The sequence below is a fragment of the Primulina huaijiensis genome, chromosome 10 (assembly GCF_012295235.1).
Source record: "Primulina huaijiensis isolate GDHJ02 chromosome 10, ASM1229523v2, whole genome shotgun sequence".
Taxonomy (NCBI): Eukaryota; Viridiplantae; Streptophyta; class Magnoliopsida; order Lamiales; family Gesneriaceae; genus Primulina; species Primulina huaijiensis.
Genome location: NC_133315.1, coordinates 16,105,475 through 16,124,280, shown reverse-complemented (window position 1 = coordinate 16,124,280; position 18,806 = coordinate 16,105,475). Strand labels below are relative to the sequence as shown.

At 34.6% G+C, this 18,806-nt stretch overlaps 1 protein-coding gene and 1 pseudogene across 1 annotated transcript; both read left to right on the top strand.

Annotated features, from left to right (window-relative positions):
- Positions 1–2,391: 2,391 nt before the first annotated feature.
- On the top strand, positions 2,392–4,236 carry LOC140985942 (uncharacterized; annotated as a pseudogene).
- Positions 4,237–14,589: 10,353 nt separating this feature from the next.
- Positions 14,590–15,405, top strand: LOC140986901 (oleosin H1-like). The gene has a single exon (XM_073455301.1). The coding sequence runs from the start codon at positions 14,649–14,651 to the stop codon at positions 15,189–15,191; it is 543 nt and encodes a 180-aa protein (XP_073311402.1). The 5' UTR covers positions 14,590–14,648; the 3' UTR covers positions 15,192–15,405.
- The last annotated feature ends 3,401 nt before the right edge of the window (positions 15,406–18,806 follow it).

Below are 18,806 nucleotides of genomic sequence, written 5' to 3'. Positions count from 1 at the left end.
CAAGATTTGTGCCACGTTTGTGGTAGAACTTTCAAGAAGCCATAAGAACAAAAGTTACTTTTAGTACGACTTATCACCCTCAAACTGATGGCCAATCTGAGAGAACGATTCAAACACTAGAAGATATGATAAAGGCATGTGCAATAGAATTTAGTAGTAATTAAACCTGATAGAGTTCGCATACAATAATAATTATCACAATATTATTTAAATGACTATATATGAAGTCCTTTATGGACAAAAGTGTTGATCACCACTGTACTTGGACGAAATAGATGAGACAACCATAACTGGGCAAGAACTATTCCAAGCGACAATGGAAAAAATGGTCATTATCAAATATAGACTGAAGGCTACACAAGACCGCCAAAAGAGTTGGTCCGATCTTAAAAAGAGATCGGTGGAATTCACAGTGGGTGAAAAAACTTATATAAAAGTCTCACTAATAAAAGGAGTCGTTAGAAATTCTGGAGAGAGTGGGCATATTGGCTTATAGACTAGCATTGCCACAAGATATATCAAAGATTCACAATGTCTTCCACGTGTCTAGCTGAGGAAATACATCCCGAACCCAAACCATGTTGTGGAAATTGAACCGCTCGTGATCAAAGGTAACCTTGGTAGGATTGTAGACATCAAGGACCAAGTACTGAGACGGCGAACCATTGTTACGTCAAGGTGCAATGGTTCAACCACACAGAACAAGAAACTACTTGGGAGTTTGAAGAGAAAATGACAAACAATATCCCTACCTTTTCGCAGGTCAAGCCAACTCAAGTTTCGATGACGAAACTTTCAATAAAGAGACAGTGATGTGAGAACCTAAATTTTTGGGCTTGTAATTATTTATTTAAATATAGACATGTATAAGAATTTATTTTCAAATTATTCTATTATTGTAAAAATAATAAATTCGAAAATATTAAATAATACATGGTATTTGAAATTCCAAGCCAATAAATACATGTAATTCGAAATCCAGTGCAAGACGTGTATTAATCTCGAAAATCAAGGCTGAGATATTCATCAGATTTGGAAGAGTATTACATACAAGACAGTTTTTCTCAACAAGGAAGCTAGCAAATTTCAGTGCAATCTAGATACATTATGAATTTGTACAAAAAGTAGTCTGCATTCAACTATTCAGTCCAAGGTTAAATTTCGAAATTTAAAATACTTTGTGGGCACGTTTTTCAATTATGCCATGTTATTATCTATGAAAGAATCATCTCGAATTATGAAATAATTATATCGAATTTATGGAAGGAGCATCTCGAAGTGTTGGAAGGATTATCAACGAATTTTGATAAGATTTTCACCTCACCCTTATAAATACCACCATCTCATTCTCAAAAATCACACCATTCAAATATTCCATATTTTCGAAAAAGTTGCTCTCCAAATGCTGTTGAATTTTCGAATTTTTGCACTCCAAGTTCTATCGAGTAGCGAAACTCTGCTGCAATCCAAGATCCAAGAAAGATTAAAAAATCCTAGCCAAGAAGCATTGCCCTTCACGTTTTTTTAGCATTCAAGATCTAAGGCAAGTGGATTTGTTTTAAAATATGTTGTGTATGAATTATTTCGTTTTGAGAGTTTTGATCGAGCACAATTATTCTGTTTCTACCCCTTCTTAATACGATTATCGTATGTTTTATATTTTGGTACGAAGATTCAATTGAATATACGTGAGAATCCCAATATTAGATATGTTTATGGTCCTTATACGGTGAGATTGTAACTGTTATACGAGCTCGCCCCCTTAGAGGAGTAAAAATTAGGGACTAATATCGGTAAATCATGAAAAATAGAGGAATCTCAGTGCATATGCTAAGTTATGCTTGTGTTTATGCTTATGATATATGATACAGAATATTTTATGCATGATATGTTGTTTTTTCGAAGATCTTGTGTATTTGTTATGTATGTGCTCGAACGACCCTCATTTACTGAGTGACGACCATATCACTCGCCCTTTACTCTACCTCCCAGATAAGTTAGAAGAGGAAATCGAGGAAGATGAACAAGACTAGTTTGGGGCTGATAATAAGATGAATCAAGAAGTTTATTTTATTTTTCGCTTGTTTAAATATTTTATTTCTTGTTGTAAACGCTTCCGCATATTTTTACAGTTTTAAGAATCAACTTTGTAAAGACAATTTTATGCTTGATTATGAGTAATAAACTGATTTTTGGTTTATATTGTACTACGAGGCTTGTTGTTTTCAATTTTGTGGTTGTAAAATAACGTCCGTGTCGACTAACCCTCGTCTCGGGACGTGACGGTTAATCCTGAAAAATGCACTATTTATATTTCCATCCCCACAAGTCTGTTAAAAAACAGAAGAAACAGAGCTCTCTATATTTTTGTGGTTATTTGAATTGATGGTCATGGCACAAAATTTGACTTTTGAGCAGATTAAAGTGTGGGATTTACAAAATAGAAAATGGATTGGAGCCTTGATGGGGCACACTGGAAGCGTAAAGTCAATTAGTTGCCATCCTACTCATCCTAGTAAATTCATGGTTATACACTCCTGCGCTTTTTGTACTCCCTCTTTCACTATTTGACATTTAATTTTTTTATATGAAAAATAGTGGTTTGCTCTTAGTTTCATGCATTAAATTTCACTAGTTTAACTATTGAATTTCTGTTCAACAAATATTGTTGTATCTTGTTCAAGAGATGGATCATTTGCTCTATGGGACATCTGGTCCTCCAAAAAAACTCATAAGAAGTTTTGCATTCGGTAATTCTCAGCATCATTCTGCCAGCTACATATAATAGAAACACTTGAACTGTATATTATTCTTTTTGCTATTCTCTGCATTCCAGTATGCAAATCATGCATGCAAACATATATGAAATAATGCATGGCCGGTCTAAGATCAGGTTCACGACTATATGATGTCAATGGGATAAACTTGATCCTTCAGTTTAATTCCCTCGAAGTATATTGTAGGCCTACATCTGTAGTTCATGAGGCTCATATTTCTCCTGACAGAAAACGACGTAGGCGTACAAACGTAGCTTTGCTTATTCATTGCTTTGTTTCTTCTCATGTTCTACATTTTCCCCCAAGTGAAGTAATTATTTTTCCAGGCTGAATCCATGAGCATCACATCAGTTATTTTCCTCAAGGATGAAGTTTCTGTTGCTACTGCTGGAGCAGTTGACAAGTACATGAGGCTTTTTGTTGCTTTATAACCATCTGGTTATGTGTATTTTGAGCTCCATTAATGACAGTCTCTTTCTCAATTTTCCTTGAATACTCAGCGTTGTTAAATTCGGGGATACGAGGCACTTTAAAGCTTCAATTACTTATGCATGCCCTAATACTGAATCATCGAGTGAGAGGGTAAGGTCTTTCTCTACATGCTAAGTAACTTCATTATTTCTGTCTTAAAACATTTTTTTACAGTACACTGATGTAGTATAACACTCTATGATGGTTCTGTGTGGCAGTTCTGACAATTATTTGGATTTCCTAAATATGCCACATTTGAAATGCCATAAATATCTCTCATTTCTCTTGTTGTTCATTAAGATTAAATCCACAGTGAATTTACATTATTCTTCTGCAGGAAAGACGTTCAAATGGCATTTCTAGCTTGTCTCAAGATTTAAATGGAGTGTTCATTACAGCCTCATGCATGGATCACAGGTAAAAATAAGAATTCTTGAAGAATGCCCTCAATTGACAAGCACCAGCTGTAGATGATATCGTACGCTACCATCTAAGCATTCGGCATGAAGAGAAATCTTGAGTTTTGTTTATTGTTTCTTTATGTGATCGCGCATTTTCTGGTTGTATTTAGCAATACTGATCTTCGTTGTTGCAGCATATATATACCTATATAATGTGCTCCAGCTTGAAAAGGGACCAATAAGAACTTTCTCTGGAGGTAGAATGGAATCATTTTTTGTGAAGGTACAATTTTTTAAACGCTCAGGCTTTAAACTCAGTTGTTTAAAATGCCCATATGTGGCAGGTGAATAATCCTCATCTAGATCCTATCATTTAGAAAAGCCATGATGGAGAAGTAACAGCAGTGGACTGGTAAGACTTTGAATAAAAAATTCTTTGTGTGCTATGGCGACAATCCAACATCTAATTGTAATTTACTCCTGCTAGGCGTCCTTCCGAGATGGGGAAAGTAGCTACTTGCCACCAATATAGAGGTGAACCAGAGGGCCGAGGGGGAAGGTCATTGGCCTTCTTCCCGCTTGACTAAAAAGTTGGCCTCCCAAATAAAAATTATACTAGATTCTGACATTGCATTCATAGCAAGACTTTCTTTTCTTTAAATGTTGGTGAGAGCAACCTCGAACATTCTTGAAACATGCATCTATGTTTCCAATAATCTGTTAGGTTCGTTTTTGGAACATCCCGAGCAGTTGTTACTCAAATACACGATCTCCTTCATCAAGTCAAAAAACGAGGATCATGGCATTTCCTAGAATGAAACAGAGAAAATTGTTTGTGGACGATCCATCATGCACAAAATACAATAGAGATGGTATACTCTCAGATGAAAGACACCATGTCCCCCCACCTGCAGGTTCACTCATCCTGCCTAAGGTCTGCACCCCAAAATCCCAGACAAAACAATTTTCCATAGGCTTCGAGCTGAAAAAGCATTTAGAAAAAAGCCCGGAAACCGAAACAAATAGCCCTTTATCTGTTAATAATCCTCCATCTTCATGGAAGCGAAAGACAATCCAAGATTACTTTTCTGTTTCCTAGTTAAGTTCCCATTTTTAAATGAATCTCAAGTACTGTTGCATAGTTTATGCCTCTGTTTCTGTTGCTGTACGTGCTGGCACTCTGCGCCAGGCCTCATCGATAGAATGATTTAATATTTTTGGATAAAAATCACATTTTTGTAACATTATCTCTGAAAGATGATGTATTTTGATTTGACAGAAGATGGTGGTGTTCATTCCCTTCAGTCTGAAAGATAGGATGGATGCATGATATAAACTGTCCACGTGAAAAACATTTAACTTTCAATCTAATTTGAATTATCTGAGGTAACTAATAGATAAAATAATGTATAAAAACAATAAACCCAAACTAATAGTATAAATTTTCTATTGGGAGGAAATGAATCATGAGTTCGGTTTTTTTGGTGAAGAATTTTAGATTGTTTGAAAACAATCTAAAAATTGTAGTATTTTAATTTTAATAATATTAGTAATGAAATTAAAGATCTCTTTTTCCTCCATTATTTACCAAATCGTTGCATTGTATTAATGTTACATGATGTCTTTTAACTGCTGTTGTTTAATCTAGCCTTTTTAAATAGTTATTTTAGACTATTTTCAATGAGTCACTGGGCAGTTGTGTTGGGACTTACAGAATTGAATAGATTCCTTAAATATGCATAAGGGCATCCACAGTGCTAGAACTTTGTTCACATCAAAAAGAAAAATCATCGTCATCTATCACCTAAAGGACATCTACTACATGTCGATGTATCTTTCATGAAGATTTCAGAATCCTTCAATTTCATATCTTTCTTTTGCATCTTGATTCTATGTTTCTGTAAATCTTCCATTTTTTGCCACCAACTGTCGAAAGTCCACGTCAATAGGAGCATCCGGATTTGATGTCCCCTGAATCGGATGTCATTGCCTTCTTGCTAGAGTGATATTGACCAACTGATTGTGGAGCATGTTTCTCATACTCTTTGAGAAACCATCACATGTATGTACTTGAAGTCCTTGTTATTGTTATTGGTTTTCCACATATTAAGTGCATTATCTAGCACATTCCTATCACTCCAAACATTTTGACGATGAGTATATAAATTATTATAGGTTGTAGAAAACCCATCAACTAGCTAGAACTTATAGTAATGTGATTTTAGCAGCTTTCAATGTCTCGGCACAGTTCCATTGGGCTGAGGCTTGTTGTAGTAATCTCTTATACGTTTCCAAAAAGCTTGATCATTCTGGTCATTATCAACTACGCTAATAGTGGCCCATGAATTCGCAAGGACAACTTCTTCCTCAGGAGACCAAATTGCTCGTTTCGCGTATCTCCGGTTCATTTTTGCGCTCTATTTGTGATGAGTGTGGTGGCCACTGAGTTTCAAGAACAGCTGATGGTGTTATGGGTTCTTTGTCTTTTGCCTGATACATCGACACTAGCCGATCTTGATTCCTTCGAATGCATGACAGATGGTTGAGGTGCAGAAAATACGTATGTTGGGACTGGCATCCCAAATTGATGGCCCATGGCCAACCAATCTTGGGATGGATACTTGCAAAACGGAGCTAGGAGAGTTTTGCCCTGGATTCATCAAACAAGTTGGAGGATGTTGTGAAACATATGGATTGTTTCGGAAATTTGGTGGGTAGTGTGTAGAAGAAGAAAAATGAAGATCGAGAGTTCAAAAAATTTGTAGAAGAACCACTGAAATTCATCTCGAATAAAATACGAATATATAATAAAATTAATAACAAGAAATGGTAAAATATGGTTTGGTTCCATTTTTATTTAAAATCAAATTAAACCGTAGTTAACACTCAAATAAAGTATTTTTTTTAAGGATAAATTGTAAATAAATCCCTAACACCCATCTAAAATTTATTCTAACTCTCTACACCTAAAAACATTTGCTTAAACTCCCTAAAAGTTTAAAAAAGATAGAAATACCCCTTATTCCATATTTTATTTTAATTGATCCCCGCGCATCCGAAAATGGTATCAGAGCCATAGGTTAATTTATTTCAAACACATTATTTATTATTATAAAGAAACGAAATGTTTGAGGAGGAGAATTTCGAAAATTATGAATCCGAACTTAGGTTCGAGAAAAATAATTTACAAGGATTATTCCAATATCGTGGAATATACACAAAAACATCTAACTATTGTTAAATATCCAGAGCAGAAAGGGAATCCTCAGCACCCTCAGGTAAACTGACGATTCAATCTAATAAGTTTATGGAAATAATACTAGATTCCTCTAAGCTCTCTTTAGATCTTAGAGATATTCAGAAGACAGTACAAAATTATGGCAATATGCTATATTTTGTACCGCAACGAGTAGAGAAAATCCTTGAAAACCAGGAAGAAATTCTTGGAATATCAAAGGATATTCAAACAAGAATTCAGAAACTAGAACAACAAACCGGTTCTAGTAAAAGAACTTCAGGAGGATGGTTACCACCATTATTTGGTACTGAACCTTTGTTACATCAACAAGGGAAAGCCAGTGTGGTGTCAAAACCTTTGACTGAAGAAGAAAAGATGATCAATCTAATTAAGTCTGTCTCAGAAAAGAAATTAATCTGCTGACAACTTTAGAAAGGATTGGTCTAAAGGATCTACAAGAGCTTGCAGAATCTTTCGCAAATCTTAAAGTTGTAGATCTAAAGATGAACACAGCAGGAGGTGAAATACCTGCTATAACTTGGTCATCTTCTCAGGAACCACCAAGGGAAAGTGTGGGATCTCAAAATATACACATGAGAGAATCTCAAACTGATTTCCATACTGGTGGAGGATCACACCCTGCGGGAACAAGGACAAGGAGAAATCAAATTTCCTTGCACCAAACACCCTATGGGAAAACTGTTTTTGATCTTATACATCCTTACGGGGTTATGCTTAACCTTGATGTATTAGATTTCAAAAACAGAGAAGAACTCATAGACGATTGGACATCTGCTATGAGAATTGCAACAGGAACACTTGATCTCAACAGAGAATGATTCATTAAACTCCTAGAAATGAGTCTTATGGGATCAGTAAAAATTGCTGGGGACATGACTTCGGTGGAAACCAAAGAATCAGTCATAGCCGGAGAATCTCTAAGCGAGATAGCCGGAAGAATGGCTACCCTTTTTAAAGCTCAATCTATAGGGGTAGATTATTTTAATAGTCAAGATACAGAGAAGAGGAAGAAATATACTCAAGCTCTGTATAATCTTGAATTACATGACATCTGTTTAGTAGATGAATACATTATGTTTTTCAATAAATATAGATGGAATTCAGGAGTCAAGAAGACATAGCTATGCAGCTTTTCTTCGCAAAAATGCCAAGTCGCTGGAGAGAAATGCTCATAAGGGAATATGTACCTGGAAATCCAGATACATTGGCACGAACAGCTTCTTTCCTTGAAGGAAAATCGGCGGAATGGTGCTATATGGCAGCATTACAAAAGAATTACAAACGCTTAAGGGGTATTAATAAACGTACTCCTTTGTGTTGTAAAGAAAATGATCTTCCAACAATTATTGGAAGTAAACCACAAAAGCATAATCCTATGCTAGAAGTAGAAGAAGTTCTTGGAAACCAAGAATAGTTTGGTCTAGACATAAAGCCAGATCTTATAAATCTAGACAAAGAAGCGGACCATCTAGAAGTAGGATATCCTCTCAAGCATCTAGTACATCTCGAAGCACAGGAATAACACCTACAAAGAAAACTTTCCGAAGAGCTCATACACGAGCTAATTAAAGTTTTAAGGATTGTAATTGCTGGACATGTGGAGCAAGAGGTCATATCTCGACTAATTGTCCAGAAAATGAAAAAAGAGGTACTAAACGCATCGATCCAACTCCGGATATTGAAGAAGAATTTTATTACCAAGATCTTATTCAGGTATACCGATTTGAGGGCATTGCCTCAGATGAAAGTATATATGAAGAAGAAGAAGTCCTAAGTCAGGAAGAATACGATGGAACTGAATCGGAATCTGACTGAAAACGAGGTGTTTCGACACGAAACACATGATGATTTGTCTGGGTTCTTTAGCCAGACAACAATATCTCATAACATGGTCCAAAAGATCATGAAAGAAAATCCTAGTCTACAGAGATATCAAGGATTCTCTACAGGACAAGTAAGTTCTTAGGAAATCTTGGCCTAAGAAACAGAAAACATCATCTAATCTATAAAGTCTCTAGAAGGGAAATGACAATCCCAATGGAACTTACTGGAAATAGAATGGAGATGCAATTAATTCCTTCTGAAGAAATTAAGGAGGAATTACAAGAACTCAAGATAGAAATAGCGAAGACCATGTCTTGGATTAATATTGGAGAAATCCAAATTATGATAAAAGCTACTTTCAAAGAAGGTATAGATTCACTCATTGATATTGCTATATGCGATAAAAGAATGGAGAACCTTCAAGATTCAGTGCTAGGAACTATATCAGGAAATCTCTGTTCAGGCAAGATTGTAGGAGTAATCTATCCAAGGATAGCCTACAACCTGGCAGATCGAGATTTCAGTCGAGCCTTGACATTGCATCAAAATTTCAAGGAGAAAAGACTGATGAAAGAATGTAATAGACTATATTCTATTACCTATCAAATCTCATATGCTTTATCTAATACACATCATTCAGAGTTGTTTATTATAAATGAGTTTATTGAGATACCAGAAATATTCGGAAAAGTTGCTCAGGCAATTTATCCAGAACGAATTGAATTTCCTGTAATACAGGAAACAGATATCCAAATACGAGACAAACCGATTCTACAAAGGAATCAGAGTCTTAGATTTGAATCAAGAAGACTATCTTTTGAAGGAGATAGAATTACAAGCTACAAATGGGGAAAAACCCCTGTCCAAGAAACCCAACATGAGCTAAAAAGTTTTTCAACAATAGGAAAGCTTAGATGCCCAGAAGGGTGGAAGGAAGTCGAAATAGTATTTGATATTACGAAACAAAGGAATCAATTTCCTTGTAATACCATATACTATTTAGAACAACCTATGATAGGAACTTACCAAGGAATTATCCAAGTTGGAGCATTGGAAGTTCATATCACAGGGATTCCAGGAAAAGAACCAGATCAATTGGTTCTTGGACTAGAGTTTCTTGAGTAACATAAACCTTGGAAACGTCTAGAGTATGGAATGGAGTTTATGGTAGAAGATAAGATGTGAAAAATCCAATGACCACAAGTCCTTTCTCCATATACATTCCCGTAGGAATGTTATATGAACAATATAAGGCAGAATATTTTGCTGCTTATATTGATTCAGGGGCTGGAATCTGTACAGTAAAACGAGGAGTTTTTCTAAATAATTTGGAAGAAGAATTACCAAAGATTGCTGGAAGATATTTTTCCAGAAGAATCTTAATCTTATGTAAAGGGATTAAGAGGACTGAAATCATGATTGGCGGTGATGGGCAAACACCTTGGTACAAGATGAAGACATCACCAATTTATTTTCATGATACAGGAGCTGACATTTTACTAGGAAACAATTTCCTACAAATGTTCAAATCCTGTACTCAAGAAAATGAGACTAGAAGATTAGTGTTTACAACTCCTTGTAACCACAAAATTATAGTCCAGAGACTAAGAGAGGCATTTTACAGAAAATTGCCGATCCAGTTTCGCAGCAAGCGTGGTGATTCAGGACAACTTCTGAACCAAAAAATCAAAGATTCTAGAAGGTTTGGAGAAACAATGCTCCAGTTGAGAGCAGATAAAACGCTCCAACCAGAAGATATGGGATACCTGAAGATAACTCTACATCAGAATGAAGTAGAGTTTGAATCAAATTTATCCTTAGAAGATGTCAAGAAAAGGATCAAAGAAAATTACAATGAAGATCCTTTGGCATGGTGTGACAGAAATCAACTCAAAGCTTGCCTTAAAATTAAGGAAGGCAAAGAGTATGAATTTGTCCGTTGCAAGCCTATCCCAATGAATATCATGGACCAAAGGGATATGCAGATTATAATCAAGGAACATTTGGACCTTGGTTTAATCAAAGCAGGAATGTCACCATATAGCAGTCCAGGTTTTCTAGTAAGAAATCATGGTGATATAAAATGAGGAAAACCCAGATTAGTTATTAATTATCAAGAAATTAATAAGATCATGGAGTTTGATGGGTATTTTATACCTAGTAGAGAACATCTAATAAGTTGCATACGCAACGCCAAGATATTCTCTAAGTTCGACTGTAAGTCCGGATTTTATCAGATTCGGATGCAGGAAGAAAGCAAGAAATTCACAGCTTTCTCCACACCTCAGGGACATTATATTTGGGAAGTATTACCAATGGGATTGGCTAATTAATCCCAGATATTTCAAAGAAAGATGGACAATCTTTTTTAAGATTATTTTAAATTTATGTTTGTTTATATTGACGATGTTTTAATAGCGTCTAAAGATATGAATGAATATGTTAAGCATTTGGAGATTTTCTCTAATGTTTGTAAAAAAGAAGGACTGATTTTATCTTAAAAGAAAGCAGTTATTGCAACAAGGAAAATCGAATTTCTAGGAATAGAAATCGATGAGTCTGGAATTATTCTGCAAGAACACATAGTAGAAAAAGTGCAGAATTTTCCAGAAAGTCTCAAAGACAAGAAGCAACTTCAAAGTTTCTTAGGAGTTGTTAATTTTGCTGGGATGTTTATCAAGAATCTAGCAAAACACAGGAAAATGTTTAGTCCATTATTGAAAAAAGATGCTAGATTTATATGGACGGATAAACACACAAAGAGATTATGCCAATTAAAGGAGATTTGTAAGAATTTTCCAAAAATGGCTATTCCTCAAGACGAGGATGATCTGTTATTATATACAGATGCTAGTGATCATTGGTGGGCAGCAGTTCTTACTAAGCTCACACCAGATGGAGAACAAACATGCAGGTATTGTAGTGGTTTATTCTCAGATGCAGAAGCCATCAGATGACATATCAACGAGAAGGAATTTTATGCAGTAAAAAGGGCTTTTGAGAAATGGCCATTATTTTTACTTGCAAAGAAATTCACTTTAAAAGTTGATAACACACAGGTGAAAGCTTTTTTAAGTAATATAATTGAATCTAAACCTGAGAAGGCCAGATTATTAAGATGGCAAGCATTATGTCAGAATTACATTTTTGATAATATGATAATTAAATCTCATGAAAATATTCTTGCAGATTTTTTAACAAGAGATGGACAGCATTGACATTGATGCTATTATCAAGATGCAGAGGCATTTGAGGGAACACCTTGAAATGCTTCAAACCGAGTTTAACAAGTTAGCACTAAACGCAGAAGTTGCGCGAAGGCTTCAACAAGCTGATAAGAGAATTGTCTCTGATCGAATCACAGGATGTTTACAGGCATATATTCGGTTATGGTCTGTAATGCAAAGGCCTATCCTCCAAGGCATTGAGAAACCATTGGTTTCCCAAATGGAGAGTTTTCGAGTACATGACTCTATACCTGGAGCAGGGGATTCAAGTACCCCTAGCACAAGTGTTAAGTCGCGATCATCTCCAGATGAGTCGGCTGAAACAAAAATTGAGACTCCAGATCCTTATCTCGAGTCCTCAAGTCAACCCTTCACCTCGGGGATAGAAGAGGGAGAGATCAACCTTAGGCCTTGTACTAACAAAGGCAAAACTAAGGTTGGTACTAATGAAAATGCAATTTCTCCATTTCAGGTCTATCAACAAAATTGGGAGAAATTAAACACAAGAATTGGCATCAACCCAGCCATGGTTCGAGTTGATGTTGCAGGAAAATATCCTAGGGTATGGATGAAACAAAATTCATATCCAAAGGAGGTCAAAGCCTGGTATGAATTCGGGGCTCTTGCCTCAGTTTATACTACTTCGCACAGCTTCCCGGAGATATCAGCATTACCAAAATGGATACAGGAAGCAGTACATGAAACTTGGACAAACAATGATCATTTGTCCAGAGGAGATATTTTGGAGCTGTATTTTTTCAGTGCAGCACCAGAACCAGCAGGGAAAGGCTCACACGAAGCTTTTCATTTCATCAAGCTAAGGAGGCCAGACATGAATTCTCAAAAATTTATAAAGGATCCTCCTACAAATGAAAACCCCTTAGTCTCTTCATTCAATGAAGATGACATATCTACCAGGAGAGCATGGGGTATCTAGGTCTGTCTCACAGAGATGGACAAAGTCAAGTTTCCATTTAAGTTTTATCAAAATTCTTTAAATGGATCGTTCCTGTTAAATACCATGACAGGAAAAACAACAAGCTTTGCAGAAGATCTGTTCGAAAAGAAAAGAAATCTTCTATGGAACAGCAAGCTGCCGGCCAGTAAAGAAACTCGTCGAAAATTCTGTAATATGGAACATATAGGAAGATGGTCGGAAAACATATGTCCTGAATGCCAGAATCATAAAGAACCGGAGTTCGGTAAAGGTTTCAAACCGAGATATGATCGGAAACATTTTACCGAGACAATGACAAGTGAGGAAGGACCACAATCACATTTTCCTCGAGGAAACAAAAAGCCAAAGATTCCTCGACAAAATTAAAAGGGACATGTGACCAAACCCACTAACAAAAGAAGGACCACCATGTGAGTGGGGAAAACAGGACCATCAATAATGAGTGGTAAAAGACGAAAGAACATTGGATACTTTATTTAAAAAAAGGAATCCAATCGAGAAAACAAGAAAACTGGACCCAAACCTAACACTATAAAGAAGGGTAAATGGAACCAGTTAAACACATCAGAATAAACCTTAAATATGTAACGTGTATATCTGAAAGTTTTAAAAAGAAGAATCAAGTATAAGAGAAGTGAGGCTGCAGCTCTCAGATCCATTATCAGAATGTACAAAGAAAAAGAAGATGAGATTACAGCTGATATCTTCCAGACTCATCTCTACTGGTACCTAGGAGAGATAAAAGAAGACGAAAAGTTAATTTCTAGATTAATAATCTAGAAAATGACATTTCAAGAAAGTAGGACCGCTCAACCACTAAATGGTCTATATGCAAGCTGTAAAGGCTTATCAAGATTTGAAGTCCGGGTTTCAAATCCGAAGAAGCCTTCTATAAATAAGGCAGGAAGAAAGAAGTGATGCTCATCGAACATTTTCCTCATTTCTTTCAACAAATAAATTGTAATATTTCTCTTTCTAGTTTATGTGTTTTTCAAGTTCGGCTACTTTAAGTAGCTAAACAAGTTTCTCTTCCTCTATAGAAGGTTTCAATGTAATAATAAATGTTTGTGTTTGAATAAAGAGATTTTGGCTCTAGCCCCTCTCATGTATTATTTTCAAAATTTTATCTTTTATTGTACACCCTAAGGTAGGAAACGAATTAGGGTTGCGCCAAGTGCTGTTGAAGGAATCTGCGTCGGTAACCATCGGTTGCGATCGTGTGGTTGGACTGTGAGGAGCAGTTCGTAAAAGACGGTGGATATAACCCGATAGTACTCCGGTCAAAGAGGTAAAAGATTTAATTTATTATACGGAAGCATGATGAGCCTTTATGTTTAAAAAGAAAAATCAATTACTAAAATAAGAGGATAAGGGTATTCTTGAAAATTTTAAAACATTAGGGAACTAAAACAAAGAAATAAAGGGATATGGAGTAAAGATAAAGTTTAGAAGGGATGTAAGGAGTTATTGAAAGTTTGCCTTTTTTTTAATAATAATTAAGTTTACCGTGTTTGGAAAATGCCAAAAAAAGTTGAACCAAAACCACGGCATGTGAAGAAAAAGAAACTCAGGGATGGCAACGTATCACGCGACATGTAATCCATGCAAGCCCTCAGCTCAACACGTTTCACTTCCCCTTCTTCCATAAATCCAACTGATCATCCTCACCTAGCTCCATCCATTCACTCATTCATTAATTCCGCACCCCCTTCGTTCAGTTCTTCGTTTCTCATGGCGGATCGGGATCGGGAGCGTGATCGGCAGCAGCTCCAACTACACCCGCAGCAGCAGCAGTACCGCTACGAAGGCGGCCTCAAGAACATCCTCCCACAAAAGGGCCCCTCCGCCTCCCAGATAGTCGCCATAGTCACCCTCCTTCCAGTCAGCGGGACCCTCCTCGCCCTCGCGGGAATCACACTCGCCGGCTCTCTGATCGGCCTCGCCTTCGCCACCCCGGTCTTTCTCATATTCAGCCCAGTTCTCGTCCCCGCCGCCATCCTCATCGCCGGGGCCGTGACCGCGTTCTTGACATCCGGGGCGTTCGGGCTTACGGGACTCTCGTCTCTCTCATGGGTCTTGAATTCATTCAGGCAGGCCACCGGCCGGGATCCGCAGGACTATGCAAAGCGGCGCGTGCAGGAAGCTACAGCTCAAGTGGGAGAGAAAACGAGGCAAGTAGGAGAAACAATCAAGGCTAAAGGTCAGGAAGGAGTAGGGCGAGAAGGAAGAGAATCGGGTGCGGCTGTCGGTGCACCTGCAGGTCGGCCTGCTTGAACCGTGAAGTAGTGGTAATAATATTGATGATTCAGAAATGTCTGTGTTTGTTTTGTTTGTGTCTCTGTTTGTTTGTTGTTAAAGAACATTTGTGATATAACTATCGCTGCGCTTACTTGCTTTGTGTATTCCATCCAGGTTATATTTCGCTTCTAAGTATTATATTTCCTCTTTGTTAATTTTGAAGTAACCTGCATGCATATATTGGATTTTCCTGTCAAAGTTTGTGTTTTTACATATAATTTAATATAATATAATATAAAATTTTTAGTAGCCTTTGAATTAAAGTATTCTTCTTCAAAAATACATAGAAATCATATTTTTTTTAAGAAATTTGGTTAGAATTTATTTAAGCTGATAATTTGAATTGTACTGGAAATTTATGGTGTTCTGTTCTGTATAATCTTTTAGGTTTATAAGAGAGATGCTCAGCTAATTTTGATAAAAACTAATTAGTTTTCATCTAATCAACTTTTATTTTCAAATGTTTTATAAAATTATGAAGAATGATAACATCAAATTTTATATTTTTGCAGTTTTTGTATTTTAGAAACCTGTTAAAAATAATAACAGTAATAATCAAATCGAAGAATGCTTCATTTATCAAATTTGATTTATTAAATTTGAAGACCAAGGCATTATATTCTTTGGCCAATGCGAAATAGAGTTATTTTTTGTAAGGTTAGATGATAGCAGCAGAAGCAGCAAAACAGATGCAAAAACAAACGTAAGTACGAAGAATATGTATGACAATGAGTTAAAGCTAAAAATACCTTGAAAAAAATGTTGAAAATAGGAATTTTTTCTTTAAATTTCCCCCAAGAGATGAAAACCACAACCGAATCTGTATATATATTACTAATTTCACATCAAAAATTTCTCACTGTACACCAGCCTCGAGAATTTCAAGAAAACATGGTACCTTTTTTTGGTTGTAATTGAGGTTCAAACAGATTTAGAATATTTACTCGAATCAGCAGATTCAACACCACTTCATGCTGTAATCTTTTCTGGTTCAAAAGTCTCCTACCAAATTTGAGATAAAAGGTTGATACACACATGATAATTTAAAAAGAGGTCAAGTAAGAGGATAATACAGTCTTAGATTTCGAAATTTTCAAGTATATGTATGTATATAATTTCTTAAAATGGAAGCAGGTCAAGAAGATACATGAAAGTCTACATGATAAAGAAATGCATGAATAGGAAATTCAAAAGTCTTGCCTACCAAAAAAAATGAAGAGTCATATTTTAAGGATAAATGACCAACAAATTTGAAAATAAATAAGGGAAAATTTTGAAATTTAAGAGAAATGATTAAGTTGTACAGCAGAACAAAAGATCTCTACAAGATGCGGAAAAAATAGACATGGAATTCCAATTTCCACGCCTAGCAAGAGGATAAGAGAGGATAAATTATTTCATATTCAAGATTTGAATAATTTCCAGGCATAGCAAAAGGAAAAGAGAGGATAAATTATTTCATATTCAAGATTTAATTCAAAAGTTTAAACACGAATATAATACACGATCAGAATAACAGTCACCACTATAAATAGGAGAAGCCTACCATTCAAGAATTACACCAGAAAATACCTCCAAATTTTTTAAAGTTGCTCCCTAGTTCTCTCAAGAATTTCGAGATTTGCTTTCTCAGTTTTGCCTAATGTCGGAGCTCTGTTGCAGTCTAGATCTAAGGATGATTCGAAAATCGTAGCGGAAAAAAAAATCGTCCTTCACGTTTTTCATTCAGATCTAAGTTAAGTGAGCTTGTTCTAAAATAACTTTTGTATTATTTCGGTTTTTTAAAGTTTCGGTCAAGCACTGTTATTTTGTTTCTACCGCTTCTTGACATGATTGTTGTATATGTTTTTGGTACTTTAAAGATTCAACTGGATATGGGTGAGAATCCCAATGCATGATAAGTTATGGCTCTTATACGACTGGATTGTAAGGACCTGGTTCCTAGCTTAATGGATCAGTTCCGATCCGTTAAGCATACCTAATTGTTACTCTCCAAAAATTTGTTTTCCGATGTTCTTGGTAATTGAATACGTGACATTGATATGATAGATACAAATGCTTATCGTTTTATAAAATTTTATGACGAGCGAAAATGACGACAATTCAAACAACATTACAAGCACCATATTTTAATGTTACTCTGGTGAGAACAATGATTGTTCATGACATCGCATTAATCCTTTTAAGCTTAGCGAATATAAAGATTTAAGTGGGTTGTATTTAATCTAAAATTTTGATGAGTTTTATTGACTTTTTAAATGATAAACTTTTGGTGGATTTGACATATTTTTATTGATTTTTATATAATCTTACATATTTACAAACAGATTTAAGTGGATTATTGTAGACTTTTTTGTAAGATTTTTGTAAAAAAGTTTATAGAATTTGATAGATTTTATACCTAACTATAACTTATTATTTTTTATTAATTTTTAAATTAATAATTAATTGACATAGATAATATATTCAATTTTATATATTTTTTAAAATTTATATTAGTAAATAAATTTACTTTTTTAAAAGTTAAATCATTTAATTTTTACATATATATATATGGGTTTGTATGTATGTTTCTAAATTTTTAAAAATACATCATTATATTAATCTGTAACATTGTGTTCGAATAATATATATCATATGGATTATAGCTTAAAATCTTAATTTTTATTTTATTTTGTCATGTAACAACTATTAAGAATTAAGTGACGTTATTTTTTTGAATCATTTTTTCTTATTATGAATATTATATTTATTTGAATAAATCTTAAATTAAAAATCACAAAATCAATTTTAAAATTAAAAATTTCTTATAATATTAAAATAAAAATTATTAAATTCTATATATATTTTGAAAATTAGAGAAATTGATAGAGATAGATGATAGAAAGATAAGAAGAGAAGTGACGAGAGATGAGAGAGAAAGAAAGAGCTTACTTATGAGTTAAAAGTTTTAATAATCCATCCAAATCTTTGGGTTAAACCAAAGACAAATTTTGACAATTTATAATTGTATATTAAGCTTTAGTATTTATATGTTAAAAGATTCTATGAAGTTATGAAAAAATATATTGAAAATTTGAATACTTCTAGATTTTTATAGATATTGTAAAAGTTAAAGTTGAATATCACTTGAATTTTTATAAATTTATGAAAATTTATTTTGATTATCGATATATTTTTATAGAATATTCCAAATTCTTGATTAAATATCTCTAAAAATTTTTAAAATGTTTAAAAATTATTTAACAATCATTGTTCTCACCAAATGGCAGTGAATTCCAAAGTTTAAATAAATCTTGCAAACTCAATTTGTTACTTTACATGATATAGGTTTTGATCATAAAAAATAATATTCTTTTGAAGCCGTAATATCATATCAGCTAATAAATTGATAAAAAAAAACAATTAAAGCTGTATTTATCTTTATGCATTTTAAGCATAAGTTAAACACTATCTGTTCTAGTCTAATAAGAAAATATTCATTTTATAGAATCATACCCAAGGACAACATAAACATAAAAAATAAATAGAACAATCTATTAAAGTGTTCTATAAAAAAATTGAATTGAAATAACAAAATGTAAACGACTG

Bases quoted from the DNA above. Each gene is read 5' to 3' on its own strand.
- LOC140986901 (XM_073455301.1), top strand. From the start codon at position 14,649: ATGGCGGATCGGGATCGGGAGCGTGATCGGCAGCAGCTCCAACTACAC.